This window comes from Panthera pardus, unplaced genomic scaffold, assembly GCF_024362965.1.
Source record: "Panthera pardus isolate Hobbes unplaced genomic scaffold, ASM2436296v1 HiC_scaffold_1, whole genome shotgun sequence".
In the NCBI taxonomy this organism is placed as follows: Eukaryota; Metazoa; Chordata; class Mammalia; order Carnivora; family Felidae; genus Panthera; species Panthera pardus.
The window spans coordinates 62144614-62166669 of record NW_026526654.1 but is presented as its reverse complement, the minus strand read 5'-3'; the positions used below and the strand labels follow the sequence as shown (position 1 = coordinate 62166669).

Below are 22056 nucleotides of genomic sequence, written 5' to 3'. Positions count from 1 at the left end.
TATGGCCCTTGACTCACTTTTCTTATGTGCAAAAGAATTTTATTAACCTCACTTAAGGACAAAGTTCTAAAACACCATATCCAATACACGATTTTACGCAATACAGGTTTTTCGCATATAGATATAAATCACATGGTTAAAATGTTATTGCAACACAAAAGCTACTGAAACTTTTTGGTTTTTACCCAAATTAAAAAACTAAGCACAGTAGTTTATCAACAAGGACCAAAACTGCTAGATTAATTTCCAATAAATGTGTAATTGTAGTGACAATTTTGGTTTTGAAGGAGTTAGTCACAGAGATAAGTTGTCCAAGAACTATGACATCAAAACAAAATTAAGTAATTTCCTGCAGAGATGAGGCGTAAGGGATGGAGTGGTAACAGAATGATAGTTCTGGAACATCTCTGAATCAACAAGCACTTTACAAATGTTATTTGGGGTGCCTGGGTGGCTCAGTCGGTTAAGCGTCCAACTCTTGGTTTTGGCTCAGGTCATGATCTCATAGTTTGTGAGTTTGAGCCCCACATCGGGCTCTGTGCTGACAGTGCAGAGCCTGCTTGGGATTCTCTCTCCCTCTCTCTCTGCCCCTCCCCCCACTTGCTCTCTGTCTCTGTCTCTGTCTCTCTCTCTCAAAAATAAATAAATAAACCTAAAAAAAAAAAGATAACTACAAATTTATCATTTAATGAAAACACACGTTTAAGTTTTATTTTTAAGTGTTTTATAAAAAATATATTAGCACAAGCCCATGATTTTTACAAAAACAAAAAAGTAACCAAATTTAGTGAAAATATGAAGTAAATAACACTATTGGTATTACCTAAATTTGGCAAAAATCACGAGGGAGATTAATAAATGAATGTCAGCAGACATTATACTATACTGTGACGCCTTCCTAGGTAGGAAAAACACTTGCTTTTATTTTCCTCTCCCCAAACTTAAAACTCTCTTTAAACAAACAAAAAACGAATTCATGCACATAATTACAATTATCATTAACTGTTGATCAGAGTGTCTCAAAACTACTGGCTGCTTCGGCTTCTGTGTCTCCCTCTCTCTCTGCCCCTCCCCCACTCGTGCTCTCTCTGTCTCTCTCAAGAATAAATTAATTAAAAAATTAAAAAAAAAAGACGAAAGTATAGAACACTAAGAACATGTTAGAAAAAAGACACTGGAAAAAGGCAAGCAAAATAAACTTAAACGGAAGTAAATAAATAAAAAAGATCAGAGTGAAAATTAATGAAATGGGGGTGGGGAGTAGTCAACAAACCCCAAACTTGGCTCTCTGAAAAGATCAACAAAATTGGCAAACCTGTGGTGGATTGACCAAGAAAAGAAAAAAAAAATTTGAATTATTAAAATTAAAAATGAAAGAGGAGACATTACTAGTGACTTTACAGAAATAACATGATTATAAAGGAATACAATGAACAACTGTATGCCAATACGGGATAACTTAGAAGAAATGGACAAATTTCTAGAGACACAAATTTCAGAAACCATGTCAAGAAGAAATAGAAAATATAAATAAACCAATAACAAGTAAAGAGTTCTAATAGGTAATCAAAAACTGCCCACAAAGAAAAACCCAGGTCCAGATGGCTTCACTGGTAAATTCCACCAAATATTTAATAACAATACCAATGTTTTACAAACTTAAAAAAAAAAAAAAAAAAAAAGAGGAGAAGAAGAGGAGGAAACACTTCTCAACTCCTTATAAGGCCTTTACTACCCTGACACCAAAACCAGACAAAAACCTCACAAGAAAACTACAGACCAGTAGGAAGAGACAAACAAAAATCCTCAATAAAATGTTAGCAAACTGAACCCAGCAATATATAAAAAGAATTCTACACCATGACCAAGTGGGTTTTATCCCAGCAATGCAAGGTTGCTTTAACATCTGAAAATTAATTCATGTAATACATCATAGCAAGAGTATTTTAAAAAAAAAAACACATAATTATCTCAATAGACACAGAAGAAACATTTGACAAAATCCAACACATGTTCACCTTAAAAATGCTGAGTGTCCTAGGAATGGAAGGGAACTTCCTCAACATCACAAAGGGCATATATAAAAAATTCATGGTTAACCCAATACTTAATGGACAAAGACTAGATGCTTTCTCCTAAGATCAGGAACAAGACAAAGATATCCACTCTAATCACTTTTCTTCAACATTGTACTGGAGATTCTAGTCAGGGCAATTAGTGAAGAAAATGAAATTAAAAGGATACAAAAAGGAAATGAAGAAATAAAACTTTCTATTTGCAGATGACATGATCTGCAAATCAGAAAATTTGCAAATAATTTGCAAATTAATAACAATACCAATGTTAGAAAATCTGCAAATTTAGAAAAATCTGGAAAATCCTAAGAAATCCATTACACCAACTATCAACAATAAATAATAAACAAATAAGTTCAGCAAGGCCACAGAATCAATATACAAAAACCAACTGTATTTTATACACTAGCAATAACAAAATGAAAATAAAATTAAGAAAATAATTCCACTAGAATAGTATTAAAAGGAATAAAGTACTTAGTAAATTTCACAAAAGATGTACAAGATGTATGCTAAAACCTACAAAATACCGTTGAAAGAAATTAAAGAAGATATGTCTAGATGCAAAGACATCCAAAGTTCATAGACTGAAAAACTTAGTATTGTTAAAATAAAGTGATCTACAGATACAAAGCAATGCCTGTAAAATTCCAGCTGGCTTCTTGCAGAAACTGAAAGGCTAATTCTAAAATTCAAATTGAAAAAAAAGCAATCCTGAATGGTCAAAAGAATCTTGAAAAAAGAACAAGCTAAAAGATTCACACTTCCTAATTTCAACTTACCCCAAAGCTACAGTAATCAAGACAGTGTGGTACTATAGCATAAGGACAAATATATAGATCAGTGAGTCCAAAGATGAACCTTCTTTATGGTCCATTTATTTTCAACAAAACTGGCAAGACCTTTCACTGGGTAAAGAACAGTCTCTTCAACAAATGGTTCTGGGAAACTGGATAGTCACATGCAAAAGCTGGATTCCTGCCTCACATCATATATAAAAATGAACTCAAAATGTATCAAAGACCTCAGTATAAGAACTAAAAATATAAAACTCTTATTAAATATGTATAAATCTTCATTACGCTAGATTTGAAATGGTTTCTTAGATATGACACAAAAGCTCAAGCAGTAAAAGGAAAAAACCATAAAATGGACTTTAAAAACTTTTGTCATCAAAGGACACTTTAAAGAAAGTGAAAAGATAACCCACAGAATGGTAGAACGTATTTCCAAATCACATATCTGATAAGGGACATGTATCTAGAATATACAAAGAACTCTTCCAACTCAAGAATAAAAAGACAACTCAAAGAGTCTGAATGGACTTTCTCCAAAGAAGATTTACAAATGGCAAATAAGCACATGAAAAGACACTCAACATCATCAGTCATCGGGGAATTGCAAACTGAAACCATGAGACAGCACTTCACACCCACTAGGCTGGCTATAATCAAATGCCAAATAATAGCAAGTGGATTATTGGTGAGGATATATAGGAATCAGAATCCTCATACACTGCTTGTGAGAATATAAAAAGGTACAGTCACTTTGGAAAACAATCTGGCAGTCTTTTTAAAGTTTAAACACAGACTTGCCATTCGAACCAGCAATTCCATTCCTGGGTATACATGCCCAAGAGAAATTAAAATGTATATGGAAAACTGGCACACAAGTGTTCACAGCAGCATTAGTCATAATAACTAAAAGGCAGAAACAACCAAAGTGTCCCTCAACTGCTAAAATGTGGCACAGCCATACAATGGGATGTTATTTGGTGATACAGGGAATGAAGTAGTCATCCACGCTACCACATGGATGAAAACATTATGCTAAGTAAAACACACTACAGAACAAAAGGTCACAAACTGTATGATTCCATTTGTGTGCAATGCCCAGAATAGGCAAATCCTCGGAAAGAAAGTAGACCAGTGGTTGCCTAATGTTGCGCGGGTGGGGAAAGGATTTCTTTTTGGGGTAATGAAAATTTTCTAAAATTACAATGGTAATGGTTGCAAAACTCTGAATATATTAAAAATCACTGAATTGTACACTTCAAGTAGGTAAATTTTATGATATGTGATTTATATCTCAATAAAGCTGTTAACAATAACAAAAATACTGGGGGGGAAGCAACTGGTATCTAGTTGGCAGAGGCCCAGGACACTGCTAAATATCCTATAATGCAAAGGACAGCCCCTTATAACAAATTATCTAGCCCAACAGGTCAATAACAGAATACTTCATTGTGGGGAGCTGTCCTGTTGATCCCTGGCTGCTACCCATTAGATCTCCATAGCATACTTCCCAACAGTGACAAAAATACCCCCAGACATTGCAAAATGTCCCTTGGGGGGACAAAATTCCCTCCCTCATTGCACCTTGAGAAATACTGCTCTAGAGGAAGAGGACCTTCCAAACTGTTTCTATGTTAAAAAAAATACATCTGTCCATGGAAAAGAAAATACAAAAAGGGAAAATACAAAAAGGGAAAATATTAGAATACCTAATGCTGGTGAGGGTACAGGGAACCTTGCATACACATACACCGCTAGTGACAATACAAATTGGTGTTTACAACCTCATATAAACCAAAGTACCATTATTAACTGAGAACCACAGAATGCACATACCTTTTACCAATTAATTTGAGAATTTGTGAGAAGGAAATAATCCTGAGTAAAGCTATGGGTACAAAGATATTTATAATGTTTGCTTGATTTTAACAGTGAAAGTTTGGAAACCCAAAGTTCAACAATAGAGGAATGGCTCTGATATGTAGTCATCAAAAAGGAAGATAATGAAAACCATACAGCAACATATAAAATGCTTGTGCACTTGCTAGACAAACTTTCAGGTCAAAATTATTACAGCTACCTACAAATACCACAAATAAATTCATGGGGAAAAAAACCTTGACAGGAATTACACAAAAAAATGCTCTTCGTGTCCCTAAATTATATATTCACGTTTTAAAATGCTGCAGATGTTTTTAAAATACTTTTCTATAGTTGTGCTATATCCTGGGCTGACTTCAAAAGATGATTTTATTTTCATGCTACCTAACATGGATCATTCTTTAAGATCTGGAAGTTTATGAAGCCATAACTTTATCAGCCTTCACCGCTTTTTAATACTTCCTCCAGAGTTAAAATGCAATCTTTAGCTAAAAGCAAGACTACCAGTTAGAAATGAATTTTCGAACACCCTTATGAGACGTCACAAATCTATGTGGCCAAAATTATTTGAAAAGCACGTCCCAGACTTGTACATTTTTTACTATACTAAGTTCTGACAATCTCAGTTTTCTGAGGTTTGATTCAATTCTCAAAAGCACTTGGTCTCTCTCTCTCTCTCTCTCAAAAAATAAATTAACATTAAAAAAAATTTTTATAAAGGAAAAAAAAGTACTTGGTAAACACGCCTATTCCATGCTTAGAAAATAACACTAAAGAGATGTCAAAGGTTCCTATATAAATCAATACATTTTCAGTGCCTTCTTTAAAAATGCAATTCCCATGCTTTATAAAATACCAACAAATGCTTTACACCCTTATGATGATAATTTTGGATCTATATTGGAGGGATTTTAAATTTTTTTTTTTCCAACGTTTTTTTATTTATTTTTGGGACAGAGGGAGACAGAGCATGAACGGGGGAGGGGCAGAGAGAGAGGGAGACACAGAATCGGAAACAGGCTCCAGGCTCCGAGCCATCAGCCCAGAGCCTGACGCGGGGCTCGAACTCACGGACCGCGAGATCGTGACCTGGCTGAAGTCGGACGCTTAACCGACTGCGCCACCCAGGCGCCCCTGGAGGGATTTTAAAAAACGAAAAGTCTGTGCCCCATGTGAAAATGGACAAAGCCAATGAAAGCTTAGTGATAGTCCAAGAGGAACAAATTCTTTAATGACCACTATATTTAGCAGCTTCTGCAAGATGTTATTACAAAAGCAGTACAGGTAGCCCTCTGGTTTTGTGAAAGTTTGTATTACACCACTTTCACTTTTACCAAAGACCTACAGTGGTGCCTTCGCTTTCACGGAAAAAGGCAAAAAGTGAAAACAGCGCTCAGCATTGGTTTTGCAGGGAGCCCTCACAGAGGCATCGCACACTCTCGGCAAGGAGAGGGACACCATCAAGTTCCTTCCTCCAGGAAGGACACTCAGCATCAGGCCACCATAGATTTGAACTGTGTCTGTGAGCATCTGTGCTTTATCTCGATTTATTTTGTGCATCCATTAGCAAGATGCATCCTAAGAGATCAGAAAAGTCGGAGAGGTTATTTTTGGGGTCTGGGAATGTTCAAGAATTTTTAATACAAACTAATGCTAATTGTGCTTCACTTTACACCATTTCAGCTTGAGAGGTTTCACAGGAACGCTCTACTTTCAGACAGCAGGGAAAATCTGTATTCGAATTCACACATGTAAGCTCTTTACCATTTCTGACATCTCACCTCCCCTTTCTTCTCTGTCACCCTTATCCGAAAGAGTAAGTGGCGAATTTTGGCAAATGCTACCTTAAATAACCTACAGAAATTATTGGTAGGCACTGCTCCATGTTTTCACATGAATCAACCACTATTTACCAAAAACTCAACAGCAGTGCCATTACAGTCAAATAAAGCATACTACACACATATAATTTCAGCTCAACTATTATTAAACTAAGGTGAATAGTTTCTCTATTAACAGAATAGAAAAAATTATTAAATCATAGCATATTATTCACATGGAAATGTTTCTATAATAAGTTAGTAAAAAGATTACAGCAAAACTGAGTAAAGACCAAATTTTACCTTTTCTGTATTGTAATATAAAGATTTCAAAGTAGTGAACAAGGGTGGGCAGCCTTTACTGAAGTTAATCCTCAGGAACTTATCCATTAGTTCTCTAAATTTTTCACCTAGAAACAAAAGTGCACTTTGTTATATTTCAATTGATGCAAACAGTTCTCAGTGATTTTACAAATAAAAATAAACCTCCCTCAAAAACAATGATCCCCCCATCCTATTTTTAAACCCAAAAGTCTGTCAGCATTTATTGCTTGACTGTTACCACCCAAAAGGATAACACTAAATATCTTAGTTGGCAACTATCCTTTTCCCTAGATCTAGGTTAAAATATCTTCAAGGAACACTTCAAAAGATAAGTACACCAAATAACTGTGCAGCTTTAAGTAGTAGAAAAAGTTACTCACTATCCATTCTGAATACAGTCCCCATAGCAAGTCTCTTTCCTAACCTCACTGACTAGCACAGACTCGTCCTCATCTGCAGATACCTCATAAGGCACGCTGAAGACTATAAAGAGATCCTACTGTAACCAGCAGCATATTTAACTGACAGCCAAAATATATTTTTAAACACTAAAGTAGTATTTGAAAATGTTTTCCAAACCAATTAGTGATTTACCTCAACATTCATTCCACAATCATCTTTCAAACACCCACTATGTGCCAGGCACTGTTCTAGGTATTAGGGATATAGCGGTGACTAAAACAATTAAAAACAAATTCTGAGGCGCCTGAGTGGCTCAGTCGGTTAAGTGTCCAACTCTTGATCTCCGTTCAGGTCACAATCTCACACTTCATGAGATCAAGTCACGCTGTCAGCGCAGAGCCTGCTTGGGATTCTCTCTCTCCCTCTCTCTCCCCCTCCCCCGCTCATGCTCTCTTTCTCTCTCTCAAAATAAATAAATGAATTAAATTCTGCCCTCTTGGAACTTAACATTCCAGTGGGTACGATGAATAATACATAAAATAAACATATGTTAGACATTAGACTGAGCCCCAGAGCGTTTTAACATTAGAAGTAAATAATTCTATCATTATTAAACCCTTCCAAAAAAAACTTGGCATCACTTTCTGGAAGCAGGGGAAAAAATGGAAACTTTTTCATTTTAAATACAACACAAAGGCTTTAACTCAGTTAAGGCTTTAACTTTTTTGACAGGAAGAGTTATTATATAACAACACGGATTTGCCCACTCATTAAAAAGAAAAAGATTACAGGGGCGCCTGGGTGGCTCAGTCGGGTTAAGCATCCGACTTTGGCTCAGTTCATGATCTTGCGGCTTGTGAGTTCGAGCCCCACATTGGGCTCTTTGCTGACAGCTCAGAGCCTGAAGCTTGCTTCAGGTTCTATGTCTCCCTCTCTCTGCCCCTTCCCCAGCTCGCTCGCTCTCTCTCTCTCTCTCTCTCTCTCAAAAATAAACATTAAAAAAAATTTTTTTAAGAAAAAGATACATATGCCATAAATGGCTTAACCTAAAGTAAAACTATTAAACAATCCCTTAAAGTTTCATTATGAATCACAACACTTCACAAAAAAAATACCAGCAACCCAAAGCGGTTATTTTTGTTTGTTGTGATTGTATTGAACAAAACATGCATACTCAATATAATTAGATGTTACAAAAATTTAAAAGAGATACTTAAATTTTATTAAGGGGAAAGTTTACCAAATATAAAAACAGGTTCAACATTCGTTAATGTACTATAAAAACCATTTCCAGATAATCTCTAATCTTTTATTAGATCATACACAAAGTACATTCTGGGTTAAATAGACATCATTACTTCTTTAAAAATCAAAAGTAGTTTTAGAGATCAAATCTTTCCAGCACTTCCTCTGATATAAGGCAAAAGTTAACAATACTGGGGCGCCTGGGTGGCTCAGTTGGTTAAGCATCTGACTCTTGATTTCAGCTCAGGTCATGATGATCTTAAGGTTCGTGAGTTTTGAGTCCTGCCCTGGGCTCAGCACTGACAGCTCAGAGTCTGCTAGGGATTCTCTCTCTCCCTCTCTCTCTCTCTCTCTGCCCTTCCTGTGCTTGCTCTCTCTTTCAAAATAAATACTTTTTTTTTTTTTAAGTTAACAATATTGTGGTGGACCAGTGGGATGCAGCTGTTTAGAGAAATGTGTATTCTTCCACTTCTGTGTGACCTTGGACAAGTAACCAACCTGTCCACTAGAATCCTCACTTTCCCCACTGTAGGTGAGGGTAACAATGCTAGCAGCCTCAAGAGCCCTCCTGCATGGCTCAAACCAGAATATAAGTATATAGCAGTAAAGAGTGTCTGGCACACAGTAACTATTCAATAAATGTTGTCTATCATTACATGCCCTGATAACCTGACAGCTACTGCATTTCTATAGTTAAGAATCTTTTCCATATTTGCAGACATCCACTGAGAAACCAAGCATTGTATCTTCATGTCAGAGGCTATTCTGAACTCCTCTTCTTCCTCAACTTTCTCAGTCAATTCAGATCATCCTGGCAGATTGAAGTTAAAAGACAATGTAGTCCATTCTCAATTATCCATAATTTTGAAAGCCCCTTCTCCCGTTAAACTGTTAGACTGTGCAGCTGTGAGAAAGAATGGGGAAGTTCTTCATGTGCTGATGTAAAGCACAGACACAGAGTTCAGTGGAAAGAAAACCCAAGTGCACAGCAATCTATGCTACCATTTTTGTACAAAAGAGGGAGAAAAAAAGAAAGCTATACACAAACCCACACACACAGTTGTGCTTGTATATGCACAATATGTTTATGGAAGTATACACCACCACCTACTGGTAACAATGCAGCCACTAGAGAAGGAGGTGGTCAGAGGAAGGACAGGAAAAACTTTCCACTTAAAAAATCATTTTACCTGGAACTATAATGCATTATCTAAATAAGAAGCCTACAGACAGCTATTCAAATGCTCAGTCACACACTATATTCTAAAATTACTTACCATGACTCAGCTCATAAGGTTTTCTTTAGGCATAAGAAAAACCCCTTCACAAAAGCAAATAATCTCTCTTCTTCCTAATTATTTTTAAATAATCTTTAGTACCCCCCACAGTGTTTCCTTTAGGGGTAAAAAAAAAAAAAAAAAAAAAGACTGTCAATCATTAAGTGCCTGCTTAGCATTACCCCTTACCGAACAGGTTATCTGTTTACACAGATGCTATGCTAATTCTTCTCCAGATGTGTAGTATAGATTCAATAAAAACTGCTGTCTCAAAAACCAGTGCTAAAATAATACAATCAGCAAGATCAGACTGTATGTGATTCACTGGGAATTTATTCTAAATAATGGAGAATGTTCTCAATATAAAAAAGAAATAATTATATGACCTGATGAAGGTGTTAGCTAGCATACTATGGTACCACTATGGTAATAATACAATGTATAAATGTATCAAATCAAGAGTTAAACACCTTAAACTTCTATAATGTTATATGTTATTATATCTCAATAGTAAATAATCCAATAAAAAAGAATGGAGTAAAATTTGATCAGAACTTTGTGTTTAATACTCTGGATTATCTCCTTCCCTCTCTCCCCTGCCTTGGCCAGTGAAGACTAATAGAACATGATGAAGTAAACCAGTTCTTTTGAAAAGTAGCTATATCCCTGCATTATTTTCATAGCGCTTAATATTTTCGACGGTTGGAGAACCTACCTAGGAGTTCTGTGTTCACTACTTGACAGTTTTAAGCCTTTTTAACTAAAAACTGAAAACTCTTTTTTAAAACTTTCACCTTGCATTCTCAAGTTCCATGTTTCTTGAATAAAAATCTTACTGTTTCTGACAATATCAAGATGCTTTTCTTATTACACATAAAAATATTTCTAGACAGGCAAAACAACATGAAGTATTTAGCTTCTACAGAGGTACAATTAGGTATCTGTGTGATTTTACATATGTTCACTGGAGCTTTGTAAGTCCATGGATGTTAGAACCTCACAGTGATGTTGACCTTGAAGTCCGTGCCATCAGACCCTTCAACTGAGCCCTATGTTGTATAAAGATGCCTTTAGCCTTTCAAAGACAGAGTGCCCAGAGAGTCCAAGATAATTCCACTTAAAGCTAAATTGCACTTTATAATCAACAGTTGGTTCCAAGCTATCTTTCAGTAAAAATATATTTCCTGTCATGTACTAAGAGTTTTTAGCAAACTTTATTAACAATGAGAAAAACTCAAGGCAGTGTAAATTTGAAGTTCCATGTTCCATTAAGGAGTAACAGAACTAAGATATCTTGTTAATAATCTTAAAGTTAGGGGTGCCTGGGTGGTTCGGTCGGTTATGTGTTCAACTCTTGGTTTTGGCTTAGGTCATGATCTCAAGGTTCGTGAGTTCAAGCCCCGCTATGGGGACTCTGTGCTGACAGTGAAGAGCCTGCTTAGGATTCTCTCTCTCTCTCCCTCTCAAAATAAATAAATAAATAAACATTAAAATAATAACTATAAAGTTAAATGAGTTTTCCTTCTTTCCTAAGAGGCACATAGATGCATCTGAAAACTCCAAACTAAGAGAATATCCCCACCCACAACATGACACAAGACATACATTATATATGGAGACCAATTTTAAAAAAAAAGAAGCCAGACACAAAGGCCTCATGTGGTATGATTCCATTTGTATGAAACGTCCAGAACAGACAACTCCACAGGTACAGGAAGTAGATTAGCGGCCGCCTGGTGCTGGAAGTGCAGGGGGAGTGCAGCCTGATGCAGGGAGTGCGGGGAGTGAGGTTTCTTTTGGGAGGGACAAAAACTTTCTGAAACCAGATCGTGACAACAGTTGCACAATTCCATGAATACACTAAAACGTGGAGTTGCATACTTTAAAAAGTGAATTACATGGCACGTGAATTCTATTTCAAATGCTGTTATTTAAAAAAAGACATATAAAAATGTGAAGCCAAACATCCTCAATGAAACACACATGGGAATGCTCCTCCTTGCATAGGACATCCCATCTCAGAAATTCACAATGCAGGTATGAACGTTCTAACAGGCCCCACAGAAACCTGACTGCTGTGTTCAATCCAAAGTTTCCCCAACTCACTCGACTGACGAACATCTCAGCACACCAGTACCCTCCCCACCAAGTCTGATACTAGCCACGTGAGCATAATGTTCCCTGAAAAACATCAGGGAAATCTGCTTTCGGTATTCATAAAGCCAAAACAAAAATGAGAGCATCAGAAGAATACCATTTATCATCTGTGGAACTAAGATATACTAGTGGAAAATGAACTGTTTACAATAAACTCGTACCAACTATCTGATACATTTCTAACAGGGACTTCATACATTTTTAAAGTCAGTAACTAAAAACTTTTTAATTTCCATAAATCTTTAGATAAAGAAAATTATAACCCAATTATCTGCACTATAAGTGAAAATTCATTAGAAAATATACCCCCTCCTCACCCCATGCCTAGAATAGATTTTTTTTAAGTTCTATTAGCTTTCTAGGGTCTGACTTAATATCAAAAGACATGCCAGAAGTCCTAACAAATAATTCATAATCTACAGCACTTCCAGCTAAAAACAGAGACAACTGACAACTTTAAGAAAAAGGCACAAATCTTCAGATGTTAACTATCTGAAGAACTAATATACTTTTACTTCCTCTAGACCCCAAAGTGAAGGAGTTCAACCACTTGCACAACTTGGATCACGGTCATGCATATACTGCTGTTCGATAAAAGCAAGTCACAGAATACAAACCATAGTGCGCCAATTTACATTATGTACAAAAGCAGGGAGGGACGGGGGTGGGGGTTGTTTTTCTAGGGCTACAAAATACATGGAGCTCTGTAAAAACAAGGGCATGATAAAGGCGAATTTCAGGGAAGCAGACAACTCTGAAGACAGAGTGCCTTCACAGGGAATAGTAATGTTCTTAAACACTGTGGTGGACACAAAGGGCTCCCCACTCTTTCTCTGAATTTGTGCTCTAAAAAGAAGACCCAGGGGCACCTGGGTGGTTCAGTTGGTTAAGCATCTGACTTCGGCCCAGATCATGATTTCTCGGTTTGTGAGTCTGAGCCCCGCCTTGGGCTCTGTGTGGACAGCTCAGAGCCTGGAGCCTGCTCCAGATTCTGTGTCTCCCTCTCTCTCTGACCCTCCCCCACTATCCTTTCTCTCTCTCTCTCTCTCTCTCTCTCTCTCAAAAATAAATAAAAACCATTAAAAAAAAAAAGACCTAAAACTTCAAAACTTCTACCACTTAAATCATAATACCTCACATAGGATTTGTCGTTTCTAGGGAATTTAATTGATCTTCTAAATCTAGTGTTTAATTTTTAAAGTCACATGAGAAAAACAATCTCTAAAAAGGTAATTTCAAATACTTGAGACAAACATATAGCCATATGCTCAACATTCTTATTAACACATGCATAATAAATTCATAACTGATCACTCCCACCCCCAAGATTGGTGACGATATAAACTCTGTACAAGAAACAAGTTTTTTAAATGTGAATGATGTTGAATAACAAATAATTATTAGTGTTACAAAAGATATCCTAATATTACCTGGGGCAAGATTCAAAGGTAATCTTCTAGGTGAAATTGCTCTGGGGTGCTGCTTACTAATTTCTTCATAAATTTGGAGCCTCTCTTCTAAAGTGCCTATTATCAGTAAATATGTGTGAGATTCAAAGCATCAGAACTTTTTATCTATGAAAAAATGCTAATAAACTTTTTAAAAATGTTATAAATAAAGATTGCATTGTCAATATTAAAGCTGTGCCCAATTTTTATAAGAATGACATGAAAACTCTGTGGTGGTGAAACACATAATCAGCAAAACACCATTTTAAACCCAACCTCCAGATAAATCCAAAACTTCTTTCATCACAACAGATTCTAAAACCAACTCAAATCATACCCATGCAAGACACAGAGACTCAAGATACACAGCACTTCGATTCGTTAGCGCACAACCCATGAAAAAGAAAGTCCTCCTTCAAGACTTATCTTACACAAACTCTCTAGCCCGATGAAGCCTACACACCTCCCCACAAAAGGCTGTAACACCCATTGATTAGGTTTTAAAAAGCAACTGTTTCAGCATCATGAATGTGAATGTCTTATAGTTTAAAAAGTGAACTAAATTTCTAAGGTAGCTTTAACACTTAAAATCTTCAATGAAACTCCATTATAAAGAATCCGATTCATACAGATTGTTTAAAGTGGCAAATTATTTCTCCCAAATATAGTGATACAAAATGTACTTCTAACAGAAAGTTGGGTCTTCCCTCCCAAGACCAAATTAATTTTATAGTACTGAATAGAAAACATATATATACATATATATATACGTATATATATATATATATATATATACACACACACATATACATATACATATATACATATACACACAAACTACATGTGACACTGCAATAACAATTTGCAAGGTAGGATCTGGGTCCAGTTCATTATTCTAAAATAATATCTACCATAATTTACAAAGAGAGATTATATGCACTGTTTCATATAAGCAATAAGACAATTTACAACAGAATTTTAAGAGAAAGCAAACAAATTTGATTTTAAACTGTAAGGTTTTTAATTGATTTCAACTCAGAAAACGGAAATATTTTTTAAGAAGAACCCTTGGCGCTAGCAATCAAGGTATCTCCATCCTAAATGTAGTGTTCACTATCGAGACTATAAATGTAACACTTAAAAAGGTAATGTTTGATTTTGTTTAAACTCTTTCCTTCCCCCAGTAGTATGTTTTGGAGCTCCAATGTGGTAGGATTCAAAACCTGGGATACATGAAAGATAATTTTTACATTCTGTTAACAATCTGGAGACTTCATGAAATATCAAGGACCCTTATACTAAAATTTACATGAAGGCTATTTACTGCTTTTAAAAGGCAGGTCTCATATTTAAGCCTAATCCTAAGAATATAAGAAAAAAAAATTCCCCACTATCCCAAATATAACAAGTCTTATAAATGTAGTTAAGTTAAGACAAAACCAAACCATTCCAATGTCCTATTTGAAGCCACAAGTTGGAGCTCCAGAACTTACCATGGGGGAGAAAAGGTCCTATGGAACCTAAAAAGATAAAGTAATATAATTAGTTTGTAATCAAAATATTTTATAGTAAGCATGGTTCTTGACATGGAACAGGTTATATTCAACTTACTAAACATTTAAATATCTGTATTATTAACTACATGTCAGTAACTGATAGTTTAAAGAAAAACATCACAGTTATCTTGCATTTCCAACCTTCAAATAGAAAACTTTTGTCCTGATTTTTTAAAAACACAAATTATTGATGTAATCAATAATTTTTGTTTTCATCATTTTCTTAAAAACAATTTAAAGGAAACAACGACCTGTGATATTAAATTTTAAACACTAACAGAAAACCTGGTAATTTATAGTGATGAGAACACAACAAAAAATTTTTCTCATGGCTTACACTTCTATAAATGAGTATGAGTAGCTACCTATTTTTACCATATCTTTAAATTTAAAAGTTCTGCTGTTTCAACACCCTTGAGCCATATTTTCAAAATTATTTCAGCCATGTATTTATCCATGAGTAAATATACTAGGAATATTAACTGCTCTGAACAACATTTAATTATGAAAATACTAGGGAAAATTGCAATTCTAGATTTATAAAAAGGATAGTTTACCTAATTTGAAAAGAAGATATGTGACATTTTGCTCTATGCAAAGTAGCCCAACCTGAAATTAAGAGGATAATTTTCATGCTGATGCTATACAATACATATCCTCAGCAAAACTGCTTTGGCCTAATTCTTATGTTTAAAGGCTGAGGGTAACAAATCTCTAATTCTTTAAAAAATACTAAATAACTACGTTTCCCAGAAATGGAACAGCTCACTTTCCTCCCCAGCTCTCTAGTTAGCCTAAATTGGTAACATTTTAATGGGTCAAGGAACTTAAAATTATCTGTGAGCATTTATCACTAAAGTATAAATAAATATCTGAACTCATCTTCACTGCCATGTTTAACCTGTAATTCTCCTAAATGGAAAAATAAATGCTAATGCTAAAAATATCTGTCCTCAAATATTATTACAACTTTGCATTCACTTCAAGCACTAGTGAAGATAAGGTAGAGGAGAAAAATAATTACATACTAAGTTGCAGAGCTTTTTCCAAGCCTTCATAATAACACCAATTTTCTGCATTCCGATCAATCAAGTTTTTGAATACTTCACTGGCTTCTTTTAATCTTCCCAATTTCAACAGCATTTCCCCTAAAATTAAGTTTAAATTCACATTCATTTTACTCAAACATTAAATAACTTTCTGATCTCATAGATTTCACTAAGCAGTACTAACACACTGGATATTTATGAAAAAACTGTATGTGCTTCCCTTTGGGACATGTTGCAGTTTATACCACTAGACACAGATTAATTCACAGCTTGCCTTCAGAAGTGAACCTTCATTTACACATTCTATTATATACTAACATTCTAATATTATAATTATATTATAAATAGCATAATAAATATTAATATAATTATTAATTATATATAATTAATATTCACTTCAGAAGTGAACCTTCATTTACACATTCTATTATATACCAACATTCTAATATTATGATATTATAAATAGCATAATAAATATTAATATAATTATATATATTATATATAATATTATAATTATAATTATAATATTATAAGCTAACATTTTGGCTCCCTCCCACACTCCAAATATACATATAGTATATTAAGTTCTTGGTAAAAATATTTGTATTATACACATTTTTATATACCCTTAACAACAATTAAAGACTCCCAACACAGATTGGTAAGTAATTCGAATGAAATATCCCTACATTCCTACTGCTAGATTTGAATGTACTTTTCCTGATCGATTCCTATATTAAAAATTTTCCATTCAATTCTCTTAGATTCCTTTCTACATCACTAAAACTGCCGAAGTTTAACTCAGTGAAGCAAAAACACTAAGTACCACTTCACAGCTAGAAACCACATAAACCAGATTCACACGTGGATCACCCCTAAGGTCCAAATCCTTTTACCAAGCCACACAAATTGGAAGTAGGTTTGGAAAATGAGTATCTAAACTTCTCAGGTAGAATACAAAGTGCACGTAATCCAAGGTAAAAGAGAGATTCTCAAAAAAGAGTATACCTCAACTTCCTATTGCTATTTCCCCTTCCCCAAACAATCTATTTCAAAGGAAGAAACCTTTGAAATGTCTTCAGACATATTATTTCAGCTTTCATCATCTGGGAGGGGACAATATATTAAACTGGTTATTACATGCTATTATTTTACTATTTTTATGTATTACTCAAGCTCTAGAAGAAGACTAACTCGATATAATTTCCAGCTTTACCATTTTCTAACTCTGTGACCCTGAGCATGTTACAAGCTTCCAATGTCCACTTACCTATAAAATATCGACTACCTCTGTCTGCTTTTGTGATATATTAATTTAAACTAGTTAGTTAGCACAATGCTTGGCACAAAACGAATGCACACAAGTGTTTGCTACTTAAAAGTATAAACATGCCACATTCCTCCACAATTAATTTCTGGCTAGTCCAGTTTTTACCTGGCTTACCCTAGGTAAATAGACAACAACACAGATTTCAATTCCAAAAACCTTTGTTTTCTGCTACCATCACAGGCAAAGATTATTACTAGAGGACTACACAGAACAAGAAATACATTTGCATATTCATAAAGTAAGTGAAGATTTCTAACATTTTTTGTTTATTAAAGGATCTTAATATGCTAAGGACTACAAAAGACATCAATGTGTAAATGTCAAAGGTCTCTCTGGGCCCTGCGAAGTTCACCAAAAAAATAATACTCTAACTTGTCTCTATAAGCAGTATAAAGTACTGGCTTTACATTCAAGATGATGGCCCCCAAATTCCCCTCACTAAAAACATATGGATGAATGTGGCCACACTGCAACTTGCACACTGTTTGAACTAGAACTGATCTCACTATATCTTATCTACTTTTTAATCACTGCATTCTGGACTGCTGTTACAAGAGAGAGAGAAAGCAACCCGAGTTAAGAGTTAATCAAGAAATAGCAATAATACATCAGAATATAAAAATAATTGCCATTTTCTTTGCTCCCATCAATTATAAGCGATAGAAGAAAGAAACCAGAACATTAAATAATTTATCGCCATTTTACCACTGGTTTGAAAAATACTGTTGTTCAATAGCCAAATAATGAAAAGAGCCCAAATGTCCATCGACTGATGAATGGATAAAGATGTGGTATATATATACAACAGAGTATTACTCAGCCATAAAAAAAGAAATCTTGCCATTTGCAACGACATGGATGGAGCTACAGATCATTATGCCAAGCAAAATAAATCAGAGAAAGGTAAATACCATATGATTTCACTCTTATGTGTTATTTAAGAAACAAAACAGATGAACATAGTGGGGGAAAAATAGAGAGGCAAACCATAAAGCAGACTCTTAACTATAGATATCAAACCGAGGACTGACGGAAGAAGGTAGGCATGTGGAATGGGCTAGATGAGTGATGGGTACTAAGGAGGGCACATGTTGTGATGAACATCGCGTGTTGTGTGTAAGTGATGAATCACTAAATTCCACACGTGAAACTAAGTATTACACTGTATGTTAACTAACTGGAATTTTTTAAATAAAAACTTGGAAAAATATAAATAAATAAATAAATAAATAAATAAATAAATAAATAAATAGAAAAATAGTGTTGTCATTCGTATTATCCACAAAAATTAAATCAGTAAGTTGCTATACATTAACTAGAAGAGTTGAGAATAGCAGTTAAAAGTAAGGACTCATGAAAAGAAATGAAGGAATCTTAAATTACTATGTGAAAAAAGCTAATCTAAAAAAGCTACATACTACATGATTCCAACTATATAACATTCTGGAAAAGGCGCACCTATGGAGATAGTAAAAGGATCAGTGGTGGTCAGGAGCTGGGGGCAAGGAGAAACAAACAGGCAGAGCACAGAGGGTTTGTAGAGCAATGAAACTACTCTACGTGACACTACGGTGGTGGACATATGTCAAAACCTAGACAGTACATAATACCAAGAGTGAACTTTAATGTAAACTGTAGACTTTGGGTGATAATTACATTCAGTGTAGGTTCACTAATTGCAACAAATATACCATTCTGCTGGGGGATGTTGATAATGGTAGGGGAGGCTGTGCATGTGTGAGGACAGAGAGTATATGTGAAATCTCTGTACCTTCCACTCAATTTTGCAGTGAACGTAAAACTGCTCTATAAAAATGAAGACTTTAAATTTAAAACAAACAACAATAAAAAAAAAAAGTAGGGGCACCCGGCTGGCTCAGTTGGTAGAGCATACGGCTCTTGATCTTGGGGTCCTGAGTTCAAGCCCTATGTTGGGTATAGAATTTACTTTAAAAAATAAATAAATAAAATAAGTTAAATAAATAAATAATAATAATAAATAAAAATAAAATAAATATAATATACAATAAAATAAAAATGAATAAATCATAATCATGATCATCATAATAATAATAAATTAAAATAAAATAAAATAAAATAAAATAAGGGCTCTGAAGCCCAGGAAGATGTATTTACAAATTAACTCTACCACCTAAAAGGCTGGGTGACTTTGGGCAAGTCTTTAACCTCTCTAAACTTTAGTCTCCTCAACTATAAAATGGGGATAATCTACCCATGTTAGAAGTGCTAAAAAATGAAATGAAATAAAGAAGTTTAAGCAATTATCATACTCTGAGACACAGGGAAAATAAATAAATGTTAGCTATTATTTTTATGAAGTTTAGAAGTCCCGCAACTATATGAAACTTTAGTTTTAAGCTAATTATTGCTTTAGTTGGACATTTTATTATGTACTGTTCACAGAATGTTAACTGATGAGCAAACTTTGTTTTAAACAAATGTACTTGACCCTTTGTTGATGAACATTTTAAACAAACTATTTATTATCAGGATCCTGCCTTCATAATTAGCCCATATTGAAAATAAATCAATCTTACTTTCATAATGACCCCAGTGTCATCATTTCATGGATATATATTTGGGGGTGAGAAGTATGAAGGGAGTATGAGACACTGCCTATGAAAATGGAATCTGGAGCCAAAATCCCTAGACTCAAATCCAGCATTACCCAGCTTACTTAGCTATATGACTTTGGGCAAAGCACTTAACCAGTCTGATTCCTCAGCCCCTCCTCTCTAAAATGAATATAAGAACCATATAATGATATTGTTCTGAGGATTAACTTAATAGACATTAGATTAATAATAAAAATGTTTTTTATTACATACAAAGTCTTATTTAAGTACTAGGGCAGAGTAAATTATGTAGCTTTTATTCTTTTCTTTAATTGAGGCCACTGATAAAGAAAAAGCAGATCAACTTACCTTTAATTTCTTCCACCAAAAGTTTATCACATATCTGTTTCTCATATGTTTCTATATGTTCCAAAGATTCCTGAAATAGGTCTGCCTCTCTCATCACTTGATTCTGGTATAGTATCAGTTCACTATATTCATAGTCTATTTTGTTGGGAGGAACCTGAAAAAAATTAACAAAAATTATTTATATGATTATATAAAACAGTTATACACCTTTAATCGCTTCCTCAGAAGAGTCACTCACATAGATTAAAAAAAGCAACTGAGATGCAATTACAAATAGAAGAGTGATTAATAGTGAAGAAAATTAATATTCTTTTTAAGTTTATTTTATTTATTTATTTTTGAGAGAGAGACAGAGAAAGCAGGAGGGGCAGACATAAAGGGAGAGAGAAAGAATGAGAGAGAATCCCAAGCAGGATCTGCGCTGTCAGCACAGAGCTCGATGTGGGGCTCAAACTCATGAGCCATGAGATCATGACCTGAGCTGAAATCAAGGTTGGACGCTTAACCGACTGAGCCACCCAGGTGCCCCAATACATTCTTTAAAACAAACAAAAAGGTGGCACTTCTGCCTATGGCAAAGTCAAGATTCAGGTCAGCAAATCCTATACCCACAGAATATGAAAATGGTTAAAATCCTAAAGAATTTAACAAAAACTACTAGAATAAAAAAGTTTAGTAGGGTGACAGAATACATGATCAAAATACAAAAATCAATTATACTTCCATATGCTAGAAATCAACAACTCAAATAATTTCATTTATGATAACATCTAAAAGAACAAAATATTTAGGAATAAATTTAGGAAACAAGACCAATACACTGAAGATAACATGCTGAGAGAAATTAAGAATCTATTATAAATGGAGACACTCTAAACCCTGTGCATGGGTCAGGATACTCAATACTGTTTTGATGGCAATTTCTCCAAATTGTTCTACAAATTCAATGCAATCCATATAAAACTCTCAGCAAGCTTTTCTGCAGAAATTGACATGCTAATCCTAAAACTCAAATGGAAATAAAAGAAACCCTGTATAGCCAAAAGAATCTTGAACAAAGTGGGAGGACATGCATTTCAAATTTCAAATATACTATAAAGCAACAGTAATCAAGATAGTATGGTATTGGCATAAGGAAAAAGTGGAATTGATAAACTATGGCTTATTTATATAATGAGATACCAAACAGCAGTTAAAAACAGATAAACTTGGGGCACCTGGGTGGCTCAGGTGGTTAAGCATCCAACTCTTGGTTTCGGCTCAGGTCATGATCTCATGGCTTGTGAGTTTGAGCCCCCACGTTGGGCTCTCCACTGTCAGCACAGAGCCTGCTTTGGATCCTGTCTCCCTGTCTCTCTGCCACCCCCCACCCTCCCTCCCTCTCTTTCTCTCAAAAATAAATAAACTTTTTTTTTTTTAAATGGATAAACTAGCCCTACATGTATCAACACAGATATGTCTCAAGATGCGAAAACACTGCATATTGTTCTGTCAACTTTTAAATACACAAAGTAACAGTTTGTAATTTTTATGGGCTTATATATAACCTAAACGTGACTAGGAATGATCTATAACAATTTCAGAATAGTGGCTACCTCTAGGGATGTGGGAGAACTTTGTAACTACTTCTCTAGTATTTCTTTCTTTATAAATTTTTAAATTTTTAAGGTTTTTTTAGAGAGAGTGAGAAAGAGTATGCACATGCAAGCAGGGGAGGGAGGCAGAGGGAGAGAATCTTTTTTTCTTAAAGTTT

General features: G+C 34.8%; 1 protein-coding gene across 16 annotated transcripts in view; it reads right to left on the bottom strand.

Annotated features, from left to right (window-relative positions):
- NAA16 (N-alpha-acetyltransferase 16, NatA auxiliary subunit) overlaps nucleotides 1-22056 on the bottom strand; it is a 64542-nt gene that overhangs the window by 30239 nt on the left and 12247 nt on the right. For 10 of the 16 annotated variants that reach the window (XM_019447405.2, XM_019447401.2, XM_019447406.2 and 7 more), the window contains 5 exons: nucleotides 20304-20457; nucleotides 16008-16127; nucleotides 14917-14943; nucleotides 13406-13501; nucleotides 6874-6980 (listed from right to left, as the gene is read on the bottom strand). In XM_019447405.2, the coding sequence (XP_019302950.1) occupies nucleotides 6874-6980; nucleotides 13406-13501; nucleotides 14917-14943; nucleotides 16008-16127; nucleotides 20304-20457 (504 nt within the window). Of the gene's footprint in view, nucleotides 1-6873; nucleotides 6981-9818; nucleotides 9936-13405; nucleotides 13502-14916; nucleotides 14944-16007; nucleotides 16128-20303; nucleotides 20458-22056 lie in introns of those variants that run through there. The other 6 variants (XM_019447402.2, XM_019447408.2, XM_019447418.2 and 3 more) reach the window with 5 other exon arrangements.